This window comes from Dama dama, chromosome 7, assembly GCF_033118175.1.
Source record: "Dama dama isolate Ldn47 chromosome 7, ASM3311817v1, whole genome shotgun sequence".
Taxonomy (NCBI): domain Eukaryota; kingdom Metazoa; phylum Chordata; class Mammalia; order Artiodactyla; family Cervidae; genus Dama; species Dama dama.
The window spans coordinates 31,738,681-31,763,853 of NC_083687.1; the positions used below are offsets into that span (position 1 = coordinate 31,738,681).

Genomic DNA, 25,173 nt, shown 5'->3' on the forward strand with positions numbered 1-25,173 from the left:
AAGAGACACGTGCACCCCAATGTTCATCGCAGCACTGTTTATAATAGCCAGGACATGGAAGCAACCTAGATGCCCATCAGCAGATGAATGGATAAGGAAGCTCTGGTACATATACACCATGGAATATTACTCAGCCGTTAAAAAGAATTCATTTGAATCAGTCCTAATGAGATGGATGAAGCTGGAGCCCATTATACAGAGTGAAGTAAGCCAGAAAGATAAAGAACATTACAGCATACTAACACATATATATGGAATTTAGAAAGATGGTAACGATAACCCTATATGCAAAACAGAAAAAGAGACACAGAAATACAGAACAGACTTTTGGACTCTGTGGGAGAAGGCGAGGGTGGGATATTTCAAAAGAACAGCATGTATACTATCTATGGTGAAACAGATCACCAGCCCAGGTGGGATGCATGAGACAAGTGCTCGGGCCTGGTGCACTGGGAAGACCCAGAGGAATCGGGTGGAGAGAGAGGTGGGAGGGGGGATCGGGATGGGGAATACGTGTAAATCTATGGCTGATTCATATCAATGTAAAGATAGTAGCCATTGCCTCAATCAGCATTTGCATCTTTTGAGTTTCTGATCCTAGATTGTGATAAGCTTTTAAATAATCAATAATAATTTTAGTCTCACAAATTGCAGCTATAGCTCTTTGACATTTCTGATTTGCATTCTCATAAGCAAGTAATTTTTCTAGCTGTTTTTTGGTTTCTTTTCCAATTAGAGTATGGGAAATAGCAGCTTCTAATCTAGTTTAAAAATTAGCATAACTTTTCATTAGGTTCCAACAAATGAGAGACTTTTGGAGTTGCGACTGTTGGCAGAGGAGAAGTATTTGGAGCAGCCGGGGCAGGGCTAGTAAGAAAATTTTGAGATATTTTGTATTATTTTATTTGGGCCTTTTGTAAAGTTTAATCATTTAATTTATATTTATGTAATAAGTTTTCTGTCTGTTGCTAAATATTGGAAGGGCTAGAATGTACCTTGAAATGGCAGAATTACAGTTTTAATAAGAGCCCATAGGGGCTAGAGATCAATTGGAATATTTTTTCCTTGTTTGGCTGCTCATTTAACATTTTCTTTGACCTGGAGCCAAATTTCTAAATCAAAACTGCATTTATCAGGAAACTAAGGATTATGTTCAACTACTGTTTGAAGGCAAGCCTCTATTCATTGGCGTGAAACAAGAAGTCCCTGAAATTTAAACAAATGGTGAAGTAAAGCAGAAAAATAATGGGGCTGGCCAGCCGTCTAACCCATGCCTTAGTACTTACCGACCTCAATAGGTCCCTGAGTCACTCCACCCGATATGCCACGTATACCAGTGAACCTGTTCCTTGGCGCCATTTGTTGGGGTCCTTTAATGGACCGGAACCTTGTGGTACGGAGTCGACAATAAGAAAGTGAAAGAGAGAAAGACGCTGATATCCCTTGGTTTACGCAGAGGACCAATAAAGTCCTTGACACAGGACTTGCATCGCTCACGAAGGCACCAGGCGCCCTCTCGAGGGGGTCTTAGAAGCCCGGGCAGAAAAGTGAGCACGACGGGTCTCCACGCTCCAGAGAGTCAGCCAGAAAAAGAGAGAGAGAGAGAGAGACAAAAAAGACCCGGGGACCTAAGCTCTGATGGAGCAAAGGTGCTTTAATGATTTTTCTATGAGTATATATAGGCTGCAGTACAAGAAACTTCTTTCAGGAATGATAGAGATCAGAAAACCAAAGGTACAGCAACCGTCACCAAGGGAACAAGGGGTAATGTTAGTTACAAGGTCAGGAGACAATCCATATCTCAAGAAAGGGGAAGGAGATTAAGCTGTTTTGTCCTAAGGAGAATGTTTACTAAAGGAGACTCATGCTTGCCTCACACAATGACCTCAGTCCCTGGGAGCAGCATGCTGTTCCGCTTGAAGAGGGACAAAGGACTCATGAGAGACAGCATGCAGGAATCCTCCCGTCAAACATTCCCTGACACTATCATTTTGCAGATGACATGATCCTCTACACAGAAAACTCTAAAGACACCACCAGAAAATTACTAGAGCTAGTCAATGAATACAGTAAACTTGAATGATATAAAATCAACACACACAATCCCTTACATTCCTATACACTAACAATGAGAAAACAGAAAGAGAAATTAAGGAAACAATCCCATTCACCATTGCAATGAAAAGAATAAAATACTTAGGAATAAACGTACCTAAAGAAACAAAATACCTATATATAGAAAACTATAAAACACTGTTGAAAGAAATCAAAGATGACACAAATAGATGGAGAAATATACTATGTTCATGGGTTAGAAGAATCAATATAGCAAAAATGAGTATACTATCCAAAGCGATCTATAGATTCAATGCAATTCCTATCAAGCTACCAATGGTATTTCTCACAGAACTAAAACAAATAATTTCACCATTTGTATGTAAATGCAAAAAAACTTTGAATAACCAAAGCAATCTTGAGAAAGAAGAATGGAGCTGGAGGAATCAACCTGTCTGATTTCAGACTATACTACAAAGCTACAGTCATCAAGACAGTATAGCACTGGCAAAAAGACAAAAATACAGATCAATGGAATAAAATAGAAAGCCCAGAGATGAATCCACACATCTATGGACACCTTATCTTTGACAAAGGAGGCAAAAATATACAATAGAGAAAAGACAATCTCTTTAACAAGTGGTGCTGGGAAAACTGGTCAACCACCTGTAAAAGAGAAACTAGAACACTTCTTAACACCATACACAAAAATAAACTCTAGGCTGATTCATATCAATGTATGACAAAACCCACTGAAATGTTGTGAAGTAATTAGCCTCCAACTAATAAAAAATAAAAAAAATAAAAATAAAATAAATAAATAAATAAACTCTAAATGGATTAAAGATTTAAATGTAAGAACAGAAATTATAATACTCCTAGAGGAAAACATAGGCAGAACACTCTCTGACATAAATCACAGCAAGATCCTCTATGACCCACCTCCCAGAGTAATGGAAATAAAAGCAAAACTAAACAAATGGGACCTAATTAAACTTAAAAGTTTCCACACAATGAAGGAAACTATAAGCAAGGTGAAAAGAAAGCCTTCAGAATGGGAGAAAATAATAACAAATGAAGCAACTGACAAAGAATTAATCCCAAAATTATACAAGCTGCTTATGCAGCTCAATACAAGAAAAATAAATGTCCCAATCAAAAAATGGCCCAAAGAACTAAACAGATATTTCTCCAAAGAAGACATACAGATGGCTAACAAACACATGAAAACATGCTCAACATCACTCATTATCAGAGAAATGCAAATCAAAACCATAATGACGTACCATCTCATGCCAGTCAGAATGGCTGCTATCAAAAAGTCTACAAACAAATAAATGCTGGAGAGGGTGTGGAGAAAAGGGAACCCTCTTACACTGTTGGTGGGAATGCAAACTAGTACAGCCACTATGGAGAACAGTGTGGAGATTCCTTAAAAAAATGGAAATAGAACTGCCATATGACCCATCAATCCCACTGCTGGGCATACACACTAAGGAAATGAGAATTGAAAGAAACATGTGTACCCCAATGTTAATTGCACATTGTTTACAATAGCTAGGACATAGAAGCAACCTAGATGTCCATCGGCAGACGAATGGATAAGAAAGCTGTGGTACATATACACAATGGAATATTACTGAGCTAATTAAAAAGAACACATTTGAGTCAGTTCTAATGAGGTGGATGAAACTGGAGCCTAATATACAGAGTGAAGTAAGTAAAAAAGAAAAACGCCAATATAGTATACTAATGCATATATATGGAACTTAGAAAGATTGTAACAACCACCCTATTTGTGAAACAGCAAAAGAGACACAGATATAAGAACAGATTTTGTACTCTCTGGGAGAGCGCGAGGGTGGGATAATTTGAGAAAATAGCATTGAAACATGTATATTACCATATGTGAAATAGATGACCAGTCCAAGTTCAATGCATGAAACAGGGCACTCAAAGCTGGTGCACTAGGACAACCCTGAGGGATGGAAGGGGGAGGGGGGGTGGGAGTGGGGTTAGGGAGAGGGGGAACACATGAACACCCATGGTTAATTCATGTCAATGTATGGCAAAAACAACCACAATATTATAAAGTAATTAGCCTCTAATTATAATAAATAAAATAATTTTTAAAATAAAAGATGACATATAATGGAATCATCTATAGGATTTTATAAGCCACATGGCTATGCCACCTCCCAAAGCAATGAATTATATTTGCCAAAAGGCTAGTGCTCAGCCAAGATTGCCCAAGTGCCCTACAAAATTAGAAAATCTAGAATAAGATGTTCAGAAATTTGAGTCAGTCCATCACATCATGTACTCTAGTTTTTGTTAGGGTTAACATTTTGTAGTGTAGTGACAAAATTGAAGATGAAAAGAAAGAAACAGATATAGTAACTGTGATGGAAGCAAAGATGTTGGAAGTAAAAAAGACATTTTAAGTATGGTCCTTGAAATGCCCACTGAAAGTTTCCAGTGGAAAAATTCACTGGCAAATAATTCTATATCCAAACAAATTGTGTTTTATATGTGAATGAAACATAAGTTTTTCTGATATGAAACAGCTCAGATAGTAGACAATTCATGTAATTTCTTAAATTTTTCAGAATTAATGAAGCCAAGAAAAAGATCAATGAAAATGCCAAATAACCCAGAACCAACAGACTAAAGAAAGAATTGTTAACAGTGTGCTAAATATATTATTGATTGATACTCAGAACTCATTTTAGCTGCCCTCTGTCTGGTTTTTGGACTATAAGAGCAAGAAAGTGAGGACAATTATATATATTCATGTAAGAATCTAAAGGAAGAGGCAGGTAGAGACCATTTTCTGCAGTGTTCTTTTCTAGAAAGAGAAGATGTACAGATGCCAGTATTTCATCTCTAGATTAATGGTTGTCAAGATGCAGATTGGATGGAAGTATCAGCCAGATTTTCTGTTTCAGTGTCCTTAATTAATTTAGTAAAGACTAGTTACAAAAAAAACCTTGAACTAACACTATGTTTAATAATGAAATAATGAATATTTTCCTCCTGAATTCAGGAACAAGGTAAACACAAATTCAATTTAAAACTGTAGTAGAGACTGTAACAAGAATTAATAAGTGAAGTTGAATGGTGGCTCGATGCAAGGTGAAAACTTAAACCTAACTGTATTTCTATATGAGCAATAAACAATTGAAAGTTGAAAGTGTAAAATAATAGCAGTTACAATAGCATTTGAAACAGAATAATTTAAATGAATGATGTACAAGACCTCTACTTTGAAAACTACTAAACATCACTAAGAGAACTCAAAGAAGGCCTAAATAAATATGGAGCTAGACCATGTTCATGGATTGGAAGACATAATATTGTCATAATGTCAATTTTCCCCAAACTGATCTCCAGATTGAAAACAGCTCCAACTAAGTAGGAAGAATAATGGCTCCCCCAGAGAGGTCCTCATTCTATCCCTTTGAACTTGTGAATATATTATGTGATGCAGTAAGAAAGAGTTAAAGTTTCAGATGGAATTACAGCTGCTAATCAGAAACCTTAAAATAGGGAAAGTGTTCTGAACTATATGGATGGACCCAATACAACCACAGGCATCCTTAAATGAAGGAAAAAGGATGCAGAAGAGTCAATGTCAGAGTGATCAATGTGAGAAAGGCTAGACTGGCTATTCCTAGCTTAAAGAGGGAAGGAATCGATACACCAATGACCACGGCAGCCCCTAGAAACTGGAAAATGCAAGAAAATGAGTTCTTCCTAGAGCCTCCAGAAAATAATGCAACCCTACCAACACCTGGTGGTTTTCTCAGAGTATCCATTTTGAACTTCCAATCTCCAAAAATGTACGATAATAAATTCGTGTTATTTAAAGCCACTAAGTTTTTGGTAGTTCGTAACAGCAACAATAGGAAACCAATACATCAACCAATTTTTTTAAGAAATTCACCAGCTGATTGTAAAACTGACATGGAAATGCAAAAACCTACACTATCCCCAAATCGTCTTAGAAGAACAAAACTGGAGGAATGACATCACCTGATTCCTAGATTTACCATAAAATTGCAGCAATCAGGACAGTGCAGTATTGGCCTAAGCATAGACAAATAGGTCAATAGAGAGCTCAGAAATTTATGTATAGGGTCAACTGACTTTTTGCAAAGGTGTCAAAATTTAATAAGGAAAATATAATCTTTTAATGAATGGTGTTGAAGTTACTGGATATTCTATGGAAAATACAAAGTTCAAATTCTACCTCACACCATACAGAAAACTTTAACTTGAAAGGAATCACTGAAAAAAAAAAAAAAAGAAATGAATCACTGACTAAAAATAAAAGCTAAAATTACAAAGCTTCTAGAATAAAATATACAGAAATATCTTCATAAGCTTTGAGTAGGTAAAGACTAATCATAGAAGAAAAATTCATGTGTTGAACTTTTTAAAATTAAAGCTTTGTCTCTTCCAAAGACACCACTAAGGAATTAGAAAAGCAAGCCATAGTCTAAGGTTCCTGCATATTAAGGAAGATCTCTGCAATCACCAACAGACAACACTGCCTTTCTGAAACTCTGGGAGTCCAGTGAGAAGTACCAGCACATCATTGGAGCAGGGACAAATACAAGATGGACACACTGATGAGGTTAAGAAGAATAGTTTTACTTTACTACCTACCACCTCTCCCCCAAAGGTGTCACAGCTCAGCGCCAAAGGAGACATCCTTAGCCTGTGATTTCTCCACTGGGAGAACGTGAGAGTACCTGAGTGAGCAACCGGCTTCCCTAGTTGTGCAACAAAGACATTGACAAACAAACTGACTTCTTTCTCACCATATTCAGTATGCTGAGATGTGCTGCAAGACTCGTGGGGAGTGGTGACTGTGAGGAAGGAAGAGCCTGAAAAACCAGCAGCTTGGGCTCTTGGAGGGCAACAAAAAGATGCAGTTCCTACTAAATGCATTGCAGATTCCATCAGCAAATAAAGACAGAGGACAAAAATAAATAAAATCATTTAAGAGACATTACAACTGATACCACACAAAATAGATAGGATCAAAAAAGACTATACCAATAAATTGGACTACTTAGAAGAAACGGTTAATTTCCAAAAACATACAACCTACCAAGATTGAATTAGAAAGAAATATTGGTAGAAAATCTAGCAGACCAATTACTAGTAAAGACATTGACTCATATATGACAAGCCCAGAGCAAACACCATACTCAGTAGTACAAGGTTGTAAGCTTTTCCTCTAATATCAAGAGCAAGACAATGATGACCACTCTTGCCACTTCCATTCAATATGGTTGGGAAGTCCTAGAAAAGGAAAAGAAATGAAAAGCATCCAAATCAGAAAGTGAGAAGTCAAACTGTCTCTGAAGATGATATGATCTTTGATATAGAAAATCCTAAACACCTAATAAAAAAAAGCTCTAAGAACTAATAGACAAATTCTTCAAAGTTGAACATAGAAAAAATACAAGCTATTTTGACATTCTGCACATATGTAGGGGAGTGTATCAATGTATAAATTATATCCTAATATAAGTACGTGATGAACACAAAATTCAAGACCATGATTCCCCTGGGGGTTAGGCAGGAAGACAGACTGGACAGTGTAAAGCCATATAGGCAGCTCTAAGCTATTTGAGCTCTAAGCTCTTGAACAGAATGTCAGGCTGAAATGTATTCACAGTATTATCTTTAATTTATTGAAAATGAAACAATGATTATATGGCTCATGAAACTAGAATTTTAATTATTCCATGATTTTTTAATCAAATATTTTATTTCCTATGGACACAATAATTGCCCATATTTCTCCAACTACACTGATATCTTACCATTGAATAAACCAAATTTCAATTAAATGTGTTATTTTAATAAATATGGTTTACATTATATTTATAATATTCAATAGTAAATTAATACAATACATGTTTACCTCTAAAATTAATTTCCATGGAAGCAATCTAAATAGAAGTGAAAAGATAGATGCCAATGTCTTAAGGGAAATTTTTGTAAAATTGTTGTTTGGATAAGATTCTGACCATAGTCAAAGATTTGTTAATCACCTCCGTGGGGCACCAGTCCCCAAGGTCTAAATCACATCCACATAGTAGCCTTTAAAATTACACACAAATATTTCCCTGCTACATCATTACAATTTTTGTAGTACACGTTGACCAACATAGCACTCTCTTTGTTTAATTAGGCAAAAATCAACCTAAAATGCATTTAACAAGAGTATACAGTAAAAGACTACAAAAACACTATCAAAAACACATTTAACAAAACCTAATTCATCAACTCTTCAACCAATCCCGCATCTAGCTTTTCTCCAATCCACATTAGATGGAGACATCTATTTAATCTCAGTTCAGCTTTTGTATTTAAATATGAATGTGATTGTCATGTTATTAATAGGATAAGAAACTGGTGGCTATTCCAATATTTCATAGACTCAGTGACTTGCCACACAATTTTTCTGAATTATCAATGAAATGAAGGATCATCAAAGTGTGCACAGAAGTAAATATGGACTACATAAGAGCATGACAGCCGTGAATTCTTCCCTCATGAAAGTATAATTACATTCTAATATTTTTTTTCTTCTGGTAAGTATGCCCTGCTATCTCCAACAGAAGACATGGAGTAGAAAACAGATCCTAGGTAGCACAGATGTTAGATCTCAGTCTAACATGAAAGCAAATATGTGACAGATATGTGAGATAAAAATAAACCCTAATATAGTAATTCCCTCTCAGGAATGAAGATTATATTAAATTTCAACAAGAGCAGTTAGCGAATATTTTAACTTTGTAAATGTTCTCTATGCTGAGCATCTTACTAAACAGTTTATATGCAATATATCATTTAATTATCCTCACAAACCATTCTATGAAGCAGGTGCTCTAGAATAACTATTTTACAGATGAGGAAACTCTGGCTTAAAGAAGATAATTAGTTTGCCTCAGTTCACACAGCGAGAAAGTAGCTGAAGGGTGTTCTAATACCATCACGGATGGTCTGACTGAGTCGGGGGTCTTAACTACTTTTATATTGTATTTTTCTGCTTTGGCTTTGTATGGTTACAGCAATGTACATCTTACTTTACAGTTATAAAAATCATTTTAATATCATTTTTTTATAAAATTTTACACAACTATGAAATTTTATGTATCTAGTTTTATCTCCATATCATTGTGTACACTCAAGTTATGTTTAAATATGTCTGGTTCATTTGTCTTAGATTTCACTGAAGAAAGGAAAATGTAAAGTTATGCTACATTATTAGAAACTGAAGTTCATACTATGAAAAATGAAAGTGAGTTTTAATTAAAATATAGCATGGCTCTTTTTAACATCTATTTCTTCAACTCATGTTCTAAGTCTCTTTTTTATATCATATTGACTTTTAAATTTAAAATGATATCTAAATTTTGAGACTTCAAGGCTTAAACCAAAATACTAAAAAGCATAAAATGAAGTCTTATATTTGGGTTCACAAGAGTAAATTACATAAAGTATAATCCTTGTCTTGACAGCACTTCTAACAAGGGGCCTTATATAATCCAAAGCTTAAATTAAGACTGCAATGTTTTCCACCTGCTAAAACTGGCTAAAGTATTTTAGAAAGCTTGTGTAAATCATAGACTGTCACCATCCTCTTCAACAGTGTAGCACACCTGGTGCACTGTGTTTACTTCTCAACTCACTATTCTGAGGCATTTGATAAACCATGGTGCATCCAATGGACAGCAGCCAGAAGAGCATAGTAGCTAAAGATTGTTCAGTGACTTATGCACTTGGTCTGGGAACATAAATGTAACTGTATATTTAACAATAGATTCTAATATTAAAAGAGACTTAAAAGACATATAAAAATTCTTAATGAACCAAATTAAACAATAGTGTCTACAGATGCACATTTGATTAATTAAACTAGTAAAATACAAGGAGGTGGTTACTATGAACATCAAGATAGTGGATACTTTCAAGGACAGAGAAGGGTTATGACTGGAATGAGGCACAAAGAGAAGCTCCTGGGGTGGCTGACAGCATTCTGTTTCTTGACCTGGGTGTCAGTGACAAAAATATTCACCTTAGCTCACCAAGCTTTTATTTTTCTTTCTGTATATATGTCTTATTTTATAATAAAACTACCTTTATAAAACCATGTCAAATTGACTTATTCTGTATTTATTTCCAGAAAAAAGAAAAAGAGCCAGTACCTGGATGTTATAAAAGGCATCTTTGAGTTCTACATAAGTAAGTAAGAGACACTGATTAAAGAAAGAGGTTGCTTCATGTGCAAATGACTTTCCTGTCACTGAATTTATGACAGCAGGAGTGGAAGTGAATCCTCCTGTGGAAGGATTTCCTGTGCAGGATAGAAGGCTGGATTCATGGTGCCCGAGGTTCATTTCAACTCTAAAATTCTGTGGCCTTTAATTCCCAACACTATCCCAACCTGAAGTGGTCAACACAAGCCAAGTGCATTCTGTAATCAAGTCATCTTGGAAACCAAGTCCTCTCCTCCTTCTGAAGCTTATTGGTTCAATCTGTACACTGTGTTTGAAAGTAAATTTGTGTACATAAGTATGATTGTGCACCTAAAAAATGATGCCAAAAAAATATTTAAGCATTCCAGTTTAGTTGTAGACCACATAGTGAATCACCAGCATGAAAAACAAAGGAAATAAGGGATAAATAGAGTAACAATTATTTGGGGGTAGGTGAATATAGCTTTTCATTTTTAGAATTAAACGTGAACGAAGGCTTTCTGCCTTTCACTGGAAATCCTTCCACAGAAGAAGGATTCACTTCCAAGTGCCTTCACAAATATTAACCTTCACAATCTCCCTTTACATAATACATAGAGAACCTAGTATACAGACAGGTTAAATAAATTGCCCAAGGACACATTGCTTCTAAGTGGTAAAGCTGGAATTTGATCCCAAGCACTCTGAGTCAAGAACTCGTGCTCTTAAGCAATATGCTTAACTTAGTCTGACATCTACTCCATAGAAACTGGACACTCATAATTAAATTAAATTTCCATTTTATATTGAGAAAAACTACACCTCTATTTCATACTACTTAATAATAACAGTTCTTTCATCATGATTATAATATATAATGTTCTAATTAAAATGCTTATAACAATGATATACTGTAGGTAATTTATCTTTACCTTATCTTACTATAACTGTAACAAATAGGTAATTATTACTTGACCCAAAGACACTATAAATGCAAAGTTTACATTTAGGACTGAAGTTCACGGTCTGAGATTATATACATTAAAAAATTCATAAACTAACTCAGTAATTAGACATTCCATCTGTTTAATGATATGATACATATCCAGACAAAGTAAGACTGATATAATTATATCCCTAATCTGTATTCTTTTAGAGTGAAACTAGGTGATAGTTTTACCTATAGAGTTCCAAAGCAACCAGAGGATAAGCTCATGTAATTAGTAAATTCCATGGGGAAAAACAACTCATTGATTGTTTAATAAACTTTTTGTTTCAATTAACTGCCTTGTTAATTTTGCTGAAGGGACAGGTAAATAGGAGCTAACGCAGATTGCTACCATGTGTATGTGGGGACCAAAGCCTTCTGGAATTAGTTCAACTTTTAACTCTGCAACAAAACAATAAGACTGCTGAGATGGTGTATTAAGATTCATAAAGATGTTCAAAGAAATCTATAGCATCTGTGCAAGTAAATAAAGGTTAATAAAAAGGATTTTTTTCCTGGCACCAAAAACATATTGCACAAAAAAAAGGCAGGATAGTTAAGAACATCAAAATTAATACAAACAACAGTGTAATGTTAAAAATCAGGAATAAGTGGAAGAGAATGCTGGTTGTGATGATAATTGTTATTATACTTATAAAGGTTGAGATATAGACATTTGTAAGTGAATATGGAAAGTGATTGTTAGCAAATGGTAGAGTTTACCCCAGGAAAATGTCATTTAACTTTTACCTTAAGCTCAACAGCTTTGTAAGAAAAATATTTGTGTGACTCAGTGGTCAAAAATTATCTTTAGAAGCATTCTGGGGAATTCTCTGGCGGCCCAGTGGTTAGGATCCACATTTTAACTGTTGGGGTACCAGGCTAGATCCTTCGTTAAGGAACTAAGATCCTGGGAGCCACATGGCATAGCAAAAATAAAAAATAAAACTACACTTGATATGATTAAATATGTAGAGATTTGGGGAAATGAACACAGCAGATATGTTAAGAGGTGTTCCAAAATGGGAGAAAGCATGCAAATAAGTGGCCTTTGGATATTCATGACAAACTTCAGAGGTTTTTAGTTCTACCTAAGGCTGACACTATTTTTTCTTACCATGGTACAGCCTCCTAGTTTTGCAAAAGGAGCAATGGGAACCAGCAATGGAAGTTCCAGAACAGACTTCATCCTTCTGGGCTTTTCTGATCGGCCCCAATTGGAACACATCATCTCTGTGGTTGCCTTCATCTTCTATATTATTACACTGGTAGGAAACACAACTATCATTCTTGTATCTTACCTAGACACCCAGCTCCATACACCCATGTATTTCTTCTTATCCAATTTGTCTTTTTTGGACCTCTGTTACACAACTAGCATTATCCCCCAGATGCTGGTAAATCTGTGGGGTCCAAAAAAGTCTATTACATATGGAGGGTGTGTGCTCCAATTCTTCTTTGCCCTTGACTTGGGAGCCACAGAATGCCTTCTCTTGGCTGTGATGGCTTATGACCGCTATGCTGCTGTCTGTCAACCTCTTCACTACACAGTAATAATGCACCCTGAGCTTTGCCAGAAGATGGTGTTGATTGCCTGGTTAGGTGGTCTTGGCAGTGCCTTAATTCTTTGCTCTTTGACTTTGAAGTTGCCAAGATGTGGGCACCGGGAGGTGGATAATTTTTTCTGTGAGATGCCAGCATTGATCAAGATGGCTTGTGTCTATTCAAAAGTAATTGAAGTTGTTGTCTTTGCTCTTGGAGTGGTATTTCTTCTGGTACCTCTGTCACTAATTCTTATCTCATATGGAGTTATCACTCAAGCTGTCATGAGGATCAAGTCAGCAGTAAGATGGCGAAAGATCCTTAATACATGTGGTTCCCATCTCACAGTAGTATCTCTGTTTTATGGAACAATCATCTATATGTACATGAAGCCACAAACTAGCACCTCACAAGATGAGGGGAAGTTCCTTACTCTCTTTTACACAATTGTCACACCCAGCCTTAACCCTCTGATATACACTTTAAGAAACAAAGATGTAAAGAGTGCAATAAAGAGAATATTGTGGATAAAAAAATGGCCAGCAAAGTCATGAATTAAACTGAAAAACCAGAGTGTAGAGAGTTAAAGAAATAATATTGACCTTTCCCAACAGAAGATCAATCAGTACATTTATTCAAAGAGCACTTCTTGGGTGTTTACCATGTACCAAGAATTGTACTAGGTACTGACTGTAAATAAATAGGAAGTAGGGATAAATGATAAGGAGACAGATAAATAAAGATACATAAATAAAATGTAATTCATACTTTTAAAAGCTTCAAGATTAATCAGGGACTACAGATAAATAATATGAAATGTGGTAAGTATAGCAACGTACAAAAGATTGAGGAAATATTTTTTTTTCTGTTGAATTTTTTTTTTATTAGTTGCTAATTAGAGGCTAATTACTTCACAACATTGCAGTGGGTTTTGTCATACATTGACATGAATCAGCCATGGAGTTAAACGTATTCCCCATCCTGATCCCCCCTCCCACCTCCCTCTCCACCCGATTCCTCTGGGTCTTCCCAGGGCACCAGGCCCGAACACTTGTCTCATGCATCCCACCTGGGCTGGTGATCTGTTTCACCATAGAAAATATACATGCTATTCTCTCGAAACATCCCACTCTCGCCTTCTCCCACAGAGTCCAAAAGTCTGTTCTGTACATCTGTGTCTCTTTTTCTGTTTTGCATATAGGGTTATCATTACCATCTTTCTAAATTCCATATATATGTGTTAGTATGCTGTAACGTTCTTTATCTTTCTGGCTTACTTCACTCTGTATAATGGGCTCCAGTTTCATCCATCTCATTAGAACTGATTCAAATGAATTCTTTTTAATGACTGAGTAATATTCCATGGTGTATATGTACCACAGCTTCCTTATCCATTCGTCTGCTGATGGGCATCTAGCAAATGAAGCAACAGACAAAGGATTAATCTCAAAAATATACAAGCAACTCCTGCAGCTCAATTCCAGAAAAATAAATGACCCAATCAAAAAATGGGCCAAAGAACTAAACAAACATTTCTCCAAAGAAGACATACAGATGGCTAACAAACACATGAAAAGATGCTCAACATCACTCATTATCAGAGAAATGCAAATCAAAACCACAATGAGGTACCATTACACGCCAGTCAGGATGGCTGCTATCCAAAAGTCTATGAGCAATAAATGCTGGAGAGGGTGTGGAGAAAAGGGAACCCTCTTAAAATGTTGGTGGGAATGCAAACTAGTAAAGCCACTATGGAGAACAGTGTGGAGACTTCTTAAAAAACTGGAAATAGAACTGCCATATGACCCAGCAATACCACTTCTGGGCATACACACTGAGAAAATATTATTAATAAGCATCTATTTCAGATAAGATTGTACTGATTTTTTTTCCTCCCAGACATATCACTTATATTAGAAATAACACTTTTTCATTCACCTGGTTTTGCCAGAGGAATCTTTGTGGTGAAGACTAACAGCTCACCAACACGCAGTCCACCTTCTGCCTCAAGTTTTAACAGAGCAGAGGGCTACTACACTGGGGCTTCCCTGGTGGCTCAATGGGAAAGAATCCGCCTACCAATTCAGGAGACACAGGTTGGATCCCTGGGTCAGGAAGATCCTGTGGAGAAGGAAATGGCAACCCACTCCAGTATTCTTGCCTCAGAAATCCCATGGACAGAAAGTCTGGCGGGCTACAGTCTATGGGGTCAAAAAGAGTCAGACACAACTTAGCGAATAAACAACTACAAGTTGACCATTTATACTGAAGTCAATACAAAAGGCTATTCCTTATTTAACACTATCTGCTTGCACTTTCACTTTATAATGTTCTTTCTTTTCTTGAATTATAGTGGTCAGTTCAGTTCAGTCACTCAGTCATGTCCGACTCTGCCACCCCATGGACTGCTGCTCACCAGGCTTCCCTGTCCATCACCAACTCACAGTAGTAGATGGTAGTTTGGGGGGAAGGTTTTGATGCTCTTACTTGACAAAACAAAAATTTAGTAATCATATGTTTAATCCCATTTTTACTTTATTTTACTGGTAAATACATTCAAAATCTGGGGATCTCTATGCTGGAGAATAAATTAAACATCTCTACAAGTTGATCATTTCAGAGACTAAGATCATCTCTGCAAATGAAAGTCTTCACATCTACAGTGCCACTGCTATGTCATTTCAAGTGCAAATGAATCCACCATCTGCCTGAAGTATCAAATATTTGGGAAAAACTGACATTAGGCTATTTCTCACCTGTACTTTCAGTTCTGTTAAACAAAGGCAAACCTTTGTTAGGAAAAACAATTCCTTTCTGAGAGAGAATATTAGCTATTTGACATTTGTCAGAAACAGCAGATACTTCTTGAAGAAGACACTAATTATTATCATTAGTCTGCAGAAATATAGGTTTTTCTTTGGAGTTGAGGATTCAAGAGAATTTATAATTTTTTAAGATACAGTAGTATCATCAAAGGAAATAACATCAAAGAATAACATAACTTTAACGTATGTTTATCTAATATTTTAAGTGCACATTCACAGTAGCCACATGAAAATGATGGGTTTTAAGTTCTTGTGCGCCAAACAAAATATCAAAAGAAAAGTTTCCATCCTTGCTGTCCTGCTGGTAAGAAACATTTCATGAACTTAAATATGGCCCATTGCTTTTCTTTATTGCATTATTTTGCAATTTATTCATCAGCCCCCAATTGCAGTGTTAACAGAACGTTGTCTCCATTTTGCACTGTTTTTCCTCTAGAACGATCTCCAAACCCGAAATTCCAAAAATGAGTTTATATCCGTTCATATACCCGACCAGGAAAGGACTGGTAGCTAAGTTCACTACTGCCATTTCGGCTTACTGCCACAAGGTGGTGCTATGAAAAATGGTCCTTCGAGATATAAGCGCTGACATTCTAAGAGCTAAGGAGCCCACCTGGGCTGGTGATCTGTTTCACCATAGATAATATACATGCTGTTCTTTCGAAACATCCCACCCTCACCATCTCCCACAGAGTTCAAAAGTCTGTTCTGTACTCCTGTGTCTCTTTTTCTGTTTTGCATATAGGGTTATCGTTACCTTCTCTCTAAATTCCATATATATGTGTTAGTATGCTGTAATGTTCTTTATCTTTCTGGCTTACTTCACTCTGTATAATGGGCTCCAGTTTCATCCATCTCATTAGAACTGACCCAGAGGAATCGGGTGGAGAGGGAGGTGGGAGCGGGGATCGGGATGGGGAATACGTGTAACTCTATGGCTGATTCATATCAATTTATGACAAAACCCACTGAAATGTTGTGAAGTAATTAGCCTCCAACTAATAAAAAATAAATTAATTAATTAATTTTAAAAAAAGAGCTAAGGAGCCTTTGCCATACAATATTGTAAAGTAAAATAAAAATTAAAAAGTGCTAAGGAGGTCACAGCGGTTCTTACAAGGAAACTGACTCTCCCCTTTGCTTTTTCATAACAATTCTGTACCAGTGAGCCCGGCCTTCAGTCTCCCTTAGTGGCAGATTTTTGTTTCCAGATTTTCCAGTTTGAAATTCACCCATCTTCATCAGAGGACGTGCAGCCCATTAACTCTGGCCAAATTTGCTTCGGCATGAGGTTCTTGAGGCCCAGATCACTTTGCTGTCTTTTTCGTTCTGGATCCCCATCTTCATAGGGTCGGACAATTTTTCCTTCATCAACCAATCCTCCAACCTACACCCAGCTCTCCACACACACACACACACACACACACACACACACACACACACACACACTTTTATAATTACTTACACTCTTTCCCAAGAAGATGGCAAACTCTACCCACATCCTCTCGATATCCCCAGCATCTCTAATTCATAAATTTGCTGCAAGAATGTGGTGTAGCAGGCATTAGGATAAATACTGCAACATCACACAGTGAAAACCAAAGAACAAGACTTATTGGGGAAACACAGGAAACCAAGAGTCAGGAACAAGAGGCAAAGTACTCCCACCCTCTCATAATCTCAGGGAGAGGTGAGTCAGCACCAGGGTCAAGCTGTTCTAGTCCTGACACAACTGCTGTACCTTCTCAAAAGGTAAACTTCAATTCTACTTCTTAGTGAGACATCAAGACTACTTGGCTGCCAGGCAGTCTGGGTTTAGACACCAACTGTTTGAGTAAAACTATCTGCCTGGCACCTGAAGACCATGAATACCTGGAAAGTTGGAGCCTATCCTGTTAGGGAGTGTAAGGCACTGGTCCAATGGAAAACTGAGTTTAAGTGCACCCCTTCTCTCCAGGAAGAGGGGAAACCCCAGTTCCAGCTAGCTCCTTTCCTAGGCAACCTAGAGTGAGATCTCAGGTTCACTTTTGAGTAGTTCTATTCATTGCCACACAGAAGATTAAGAAAAATATTTCATACAGTGTTAGTATAGTCTGTAATTAAAGTTCTCAATAAATAGTAACTATTGCAATTAGTTTTATATAACTATTAATCCTTTTATATAAACCATTAAGAATCTCATATGGGAAGAGGATCAGAAGCAATTGACAGGGATGGACTTAGTCTTTTCAGACTTCATTAGCAAAAAGAAAAAAAAAATCTAAAAGTACCTCAAACCTGAGTGAGGTTTAATTGGACTTAAACTATGCACTAAACCAGATGGACTTAACATTTACAAAACATTCCATCCAAGAATAGCAGAACACATATTCTTCTCAAACACCAATGAATATTCTCAAGGATAGATCATAAGAACTAATATTGTTAAAATACCCATACTACCGCCCAAGGTAATCTACAGATTCAATACAATCCCTATCAAAATTCCAATGGCATTTTTCACAGAAATAGAAGAAACAATCCAACATTTGTGTGGAACCGTAATGAAGCTAAATAGCCAAACCAATCTTGAAAGAACAAAGTAGGAGGCACAGCACTTCCTGATATTAAACTATACTACAAAGCCATAGTAATTGAAACTGTATAGTGTTGGCATTAAAAACAGACACATAGGTCAACGGAACAAGAATGGAAAGCCTAGAAATAAACTCATACATATACAGATAATTAATTTACAATAAAGTGAGCCAAAACCATGCAATAACCAAAGGACAGTCTCTTCAATAAATGATGCTGGGACAACTGGATAGCCACATGCAAACAAATGAAACTAGGCCTCTCACAATACTTAACTCAAAGTATTACACCTCTCACAATCATTAACACAAAGAAGGATTGAAGACTGAAATTTCATGACCTGACCATAAAACTCCCAGAAGAAAACATAGTGGGAAATAAAAGGCTTTTTGGATATGACACCAAAAGCACAGTTTAAAAAAAAATGCAAAGACAACCTATGAAATAGGAGAAAATCTTCATAAAATATATATCTACTAAGAGGTCAATATATAAGATACATAAGCAACTCATACACTCAATTGCAAAAAAACAATTATCCAATTTTAAAATGGACTGAGTACCTGAACAGATATTTTTCCAAAGAATATATACAAATGGCCAAAGGTACATGAAAAGATGCCCAACATCACTAGTCATTAGGAGAATGCAAATTAAAACCACAATGAAATATCGCCTCATACCTGTCAGAATGGCTATTATTAAAAAGCCAACACAAATAACATGTGATGATAAGGATATAGAGAAAAGGGAACCCTTTGCACTACTAGTAGCAATGTAAACTGGTATAAATCATTATTTTTAAAAGTATAAGAGTTCCTCAAACATTCAGAATAGAAGTACCATATGACCCAGGAATCCCACTTCTGGGTATATATCCAAAGGAATGAAAACAGAACTCAAAATTATATCTGCACTCCCATTTTCACTGCAGTGTTATTCACAATATCCGCAATATGGAAACAACCTAAGTGCCAATTGACAGATGAATAGATAAAGAAGATGTGGTATATATGTAGAATATATAATGGAATATTACTCATCCATGAGAAAGAATGACATCCTGCCATTTGTGAGAATATGGATGGACCTTCAGTGAAAAGTGCCAGAGAAAAACAAATACTTCATATCACTTATATGTGGAATTAAAAAGAAAAACGAGTAGAAATTTGGTAAACAGGGGCTAGGGAATGGAGAAATAGAGAAAGATTTATAAACGGTTACAAGGGGAATTCTTTGCCAGTCCAGTGGTTAGGTTCGATGCTTTCACTGTCATAGACCTGAGCTCAAACCCTGGTTGAGGAAATAAGGTCCCACAAGTCACATGGTGTGACCAAAAAGGAGGGGAGGGAAATGGTTACAAACTTCAACTATAAGATAAATAAGGTCTGAAGAGCTCATGTAAAAACCTGGCGACTGTAGTCGATAACATTGTATTTTATAGTTGAAACTTATTAAGAGAGTAGAACTTAAATGTTCTCACTCCCCCTGAAAGGATAAATATGTGAGATGATGTTGTATCAATTAACAAGATGGGTGGGGAAGAGGGTGATATACTTTCATAATGCATACACATATCAAATCACAATGTACACTTTAAATATCCTACAATTTTATACTTCAATAAAGGTGAAATCTAAAAAAGAAAGGCAAAGCAGGGTAACGGGAAACAATCATGGAAAGTGCTATTTAGAAAGGATGGTCAGGAAGTTCTGAGTGTGTGAACGTGAGCAGAGACCTGAATGAAGTAAGGGAGTCGGTCTTGCAAAAAAATATAGGAAAGAGAATTCCCAGGAATTGCAAAAGGTATGTTTCACGTGCTTGCCAAAGAGCAAGAAAGTCAGTGTAAAGCAAGTGGTAGAACTGTAGGAGATTCTTTCTACAGGGACAGTGGGGGGAGCTAAAATGAGAGGCCTTATACTTCACATACTAGCTTCAGAATAAAGCTTATTCTGAAAGTGATCATTCAGAATGTAGGATGGTTCTATAACAGGTGTTCCCAACCTTTTTGGCACCAGGGACAGGTTTCATAGAAGACACCATTTTTCCACAGACTGGGGGGTGGGGGGTGGCATGGGGGGGAAGATTGCAATGATGCAAGTGCATTATATTTATTCTGAACTTTATTTCTATTATTATCACATCAGCTTCACCTCAGATCATCAAGCTAGATCTTGGAGGTTGGGGACCTGTTTCCTATAAAACAAATTGCCTCAACTCTTTATTTAAACAATGCTTTGAAAAAAAAGGTGAGTGATTTGTTCCGATTCCACATATCCAACAAAAATACCACATAAGCAATAAATTCAAGTCACATAAGTATTTTAAGTTTTCTTGCAGTCATTTTTAAAAAGGTTAAAATGAATAGCCGAGATTTTAATCATGTTTAATCAATTGATATATCTAAAATATTATTTCACATGTGATCAATATAAAAACTGAGATATCTTACTTTTTTCTGTACAAAATCAAAACTGGTGTGCATTTTAACTGACAGCACATCTCAATCACATTTACAGCATTCAGCTCAGTAGTTACATGTGACTAGAGTCTACTATATTAGACAGCATTGCATTAGACAGTATTGTTGTGGTTGTTCAGTCACTAAGTCATGTCCAACTCTGTGACCCCATGGACTGTAGCCTACTAGGCTCCTCTATCCATGGGATTTCCCAGGAAAGAATACTGGAGTGGGTTGCCATTTCCACATAGTTCCAAATTAGACTAAAGAAACACAACTACTGCAATGTGTGTACCTTAATTGAATTCTGATCAATGGTGTGGGAAAAAACAGCTATAAGACTTTCGAGGATAATGGGGAAATTTGAATGTGGGCTGGATGTTAGATGTATTATTGAATCAGTAATTTTCTTGAGTATCATAATGGTATTGTGACTACGAAAAAGAATGCCACTATTGTCAGGAAAGCATTCTGAAAGTATCATGATATCTTCAACTCATTTCCAAATGGTTGAGAGACAGGCAAAGTAAATATGACAAAAATATTTTATAAAAGTGGGGAGTGATAGGAAGCCACTGGAAAATTTTGACAGCACCTGATTTGCATGTTCAAATAATCTGATTGACTGCTCTGTAGGCTGTCTGCATCTATCCTGTAGGGAGACCAGTGTGACATGACCTAAATGGAGACAGTGAGAAATGTATTCAGGATATATTTTAAATATAGCATCATCATGATTTGCATGTCTTCTTGAGAAAAAAAAAAAGGAAGACGACTTTCAAGAGAGTGGTATAAACATAGGTATTTATTTTTCCCATTCCACCATCTGCCTCGAAATGACCCCATGACTACAGAAATACCATGTGTGTGGTTTATGTAAACATATTGTTAACATAGAGATGATAGCAGAGCATCATTTCATTTAGCAGGATTAGAGTGAGGGTCAAGGGAAGATACGGAAAATTAAGACCCCTTGCCTGAAGAATAGAACATGACACTCAGCCACAACATAGAACAGGGAAACCAAAAGGAGTCTGCAAAAGCAAGAGGAAAGGAACAGTTATAGACACTGAAAGGCAACCCTGAAAAAGCATATGATGGAAACAAAGAATTCATTCCATTCAAAAATTATCTTATTGTGCCCCCACCACCACCACATTTACCACATTAGGTGGCATTTAATCAGAAAGGCTGTTTTCCAAGGCAGGTATCACAAAACTTCCCACTGAGCATTTCTTGATCAACAGCTGGTGTCTTGCTAATTTGCATAACAATTAATGTTCAAGTGGATTATCAGTGAAAAGTAGTATCAAACATACGTGGCCTGTCTAACATAAATAGAAACACTCCTCTTCTGGCATGAGAGGCATAAGAATCAAAAATGTATGGAACCAGAATTTTAGTGACAATGCCCAAGATTTGTTTCCTAAATGGACTTATATCCTGCCTTTTTTTTTTTTTTTTTTTTACCTGAAAGTAACCAAAATTCTGCCTCTGCTGTCACATCTTCAAATAAACCTTTTATGCAAGGTAGTAGTGAGCATCTGAAATGGCAGTGAGCTGGGACTTCATGAGCTTATAGAATATATGGCACAGCTGTCTTATTCTAGCAGGTAGAATATATGCCTACCTGCTAATGTCTGCTTAATAAACCTCCATATGAGTGGTACGATTTGGTCAGTGTCACTTTCATTACAACCTGGACAAAAGGTTGTAGGGAAAATGCTAACCCTGCAGTCATCTCAAGTTTTTCAGGGACTGATTATCTACCAAAATAACCTGAGAGTTGAAGGTGACCAGACTAGCTTTTATCAGGTCAGAACCCTTGTACAGCCCAATTCTCTCATTACACACTATTAATTCTTTTCTTAATTTATTATAACTTGCTTCCTTGCACAGCCCATTTCCTTGTTACACACAATTAATTCTTTACTTAATTTATTATACCTTGCTTTCTGCATCTATAAAAATGAAAATCTGAACTAAAGTGTTTAAGAACAAATATCAACAAGACTTTCTTGTCTGTTAACAGCTGAGAGATGTATGCATACACCCTCCAAAATAAGAAGAAACAAAACAATCATTATTTTAAAATAACATACCAATAATTCACTCCATTTAAATATAACAAATTCATATAAAAATGATTACAGGTCCCTATAGTTTCAGCAAAAAGAGAATATACAAAATAAATATTTAAAATCTACAGCTATCCCATCAAGTTAGCAATTAAATAAAATATATCAATAAAGATAAAATTAAGATATGTAGAATATTTTTATGAAAAAGTTCTATTCATCTTTACCAAAGTGGGAGAACTTTAATAAATTGAGACATGCTGTATTCGTCAAAAAGAAAATTTTAAATATAAACTTTTTTAAACAACGTAAATACTTCAGACAACTTCCTATATTTTCTCTGACTTATAATAAATTGATTTCAAGATTTATTTGGAAAAATGACAGCTTAGTAGATCAAGACATTTTCTATTTAAAAAAAGGTAATAGATAAGGAACTGCTATGCCAGGCATTGAAATGTTATCAAGTAATAATTATTCAAATTATTGATTTGCAGATGATTGAAACAAAGTGGACAGTCCCAAACAAACAGGTGGGCATTTCTAATTCTGGCAATAGGGTGATAGATCATTTTAGCTAATCAAATGATGGAACACAGTTCATTACTCAGCTTGTTAACCAAACACAAAGTGGTCAAGTAAGACATTTCCCGTAATTTGTGAGCTTTTTGTTGGTAAACACTATTCCTTCACAACATTGAGTCATCTATGTGAACAATAAAATTTTGTAATCTGTTGTTCCCCCTTTTGGGCTTCCCTGGTGGCTCAGACAGTAAAGCGTCTGCCTGCAATGAGGAAGACCTTAGTTCAATCCCTGGGTCGGGAAGATCCCCTGGAGAAGGAAATGGCAACCTCTCCAGTATTCTTGCCTGGAAAATTCCATGGACAGAGGAGCCTGGTAGGCTACAGTCTATGGGATCGCATAGAGTCGGACATGACTAAGCAAATTCACTCACTCACTCACTTTCTGGTTTCTTCATTACCTCTTTCTACAGATGTCAAAAAGTGAAGATAGTGGACATATCCAATGCCAGCTTAGGTGGTAACTTTGTTTTGCTGGGCTTTTCCAATCAACCCCAACTGGACCCCATTATCTCTACGACCATTTTGCTCTTCCATATCATGACTCTGCTAAACAACACAGCAATTATCCTGCTAACTTTTCTAGACAGCCAATTTCATACACCCATGTACTTCTTCCTCAGTAACCTCACATTTTTAGATATCTGTTACACAACTAGTATTGTTCCCCAGATGTTGATAAATCTGTGGGGGCCAAACAAATTGGTTACTTATGCAGGTTGTATCCTACAGTTCTTCTTTACCTTTGACTTCGGTGCAACAGAAAGCCTTTTATTGGCTGTCATGGCCTATGATTGCTATGCAGCAGTCTGCCAACCCCTGGACTACCTGGTTATCATGCAACCTCACTTCTGTAAGAAGATGGCAGCAGCATCATGGTTGACGGCATGTGTGGTGCCCTGACTATGAGCTCTTTTGCCTTTTCACTGCTGCTATGTGGTCACATACTTGATAACTTCTTTTGTGAGATGCCTGCCTTTCTGAAGACAGCCTGTGCATACAACAAAGTAATGGATGTTACCATTTACACACTTGGAGTAATTTACCTTGTTTTGCCACTGTTTTTCCTTCTTGTCTCATATGGAATCATCACTCAAGCTGTGACTAAGATCAAGTCAGGCAGAGGGTGGAAGAAGGTGATAACACCTGTGGTGCTCATCTCACTGTCCTTTTACACTGTTATTACCCAAGTCTTAACCCACTAATGTACACTCAGGAATACAGATGTCAAAGGGGCATTAAAATGGCTTTTGATAAGAACCCAACATAGAAGCACCCCACATATAAAGCAAATGTAACAAGTATGAAAGGGGAAAATAACAGTAACACAATAATAGTGGGAGACTTTAATACCCCCACTCACACCTGTGGATAGATCAACCAAACAGAAAATTAGCAAGGAAACACAAACTTTAAATGATAAAATGGACCAGTTAGACCTAATGGATATCTATAGGACATTTCACCCCAAAGCAATAAATTTCACCTTTTTCTCAAGTGCACACAGAACATTCTCCAAGATAGATCACATCCTGGGCCATAAATCTAGCCTTGGTAAATTCAAAAAAATTGAAATCATGTCAAGCATCTTTTCTGATCACAATGCAGTAAGATTAGATGTCAACTACAGGAAAAAAAAAACTTAAAAATACAAACATATGGAGGCTAAACAACATGCTTCTGAATAACCAATAGATCACAGAAGAAATCAAAAAGGAAATCAAATATGCACAGAAACAAATGAAAACGAAAACATGACAACCCAAAACCTATGAGATTCATTAAAAGCAGTGCTAAGAGG

At 36.5% G+C, this 25,173-nt stretch overlaps 1 protein-coding gene and 1 pseudogene across 1 annotated transcript; both read left to right on the plus strand.

Moving 5' to 3' along the window:
* The first annotated feature begins 12,455 nt into the window (after nt 1–12,455).
* On the plus strand, nt 12,456–13,400 carry LOC133059299 (putative olfactory receptor 2W6). Its single transcript, XM_061146287.1, has one exon. The coding sequence runs from the start codon at nt 12,456–12,458 to the stop codon at nt 13,398–13,400; it is 945 nt and encodes a 314-aa protein (XP_061002270.1).
* A 5,542-nt stretch (nt 13,401–18,942) lies between these two features.
* On the plus strand, nt 18,943–24,670 carry LOC133059300 (olfactory receptor 2J1-like; annotated as a pseudogene).
* The last annotated feature ends 503 nt before the right edge of the window (nt 24,671–25,173 follow it).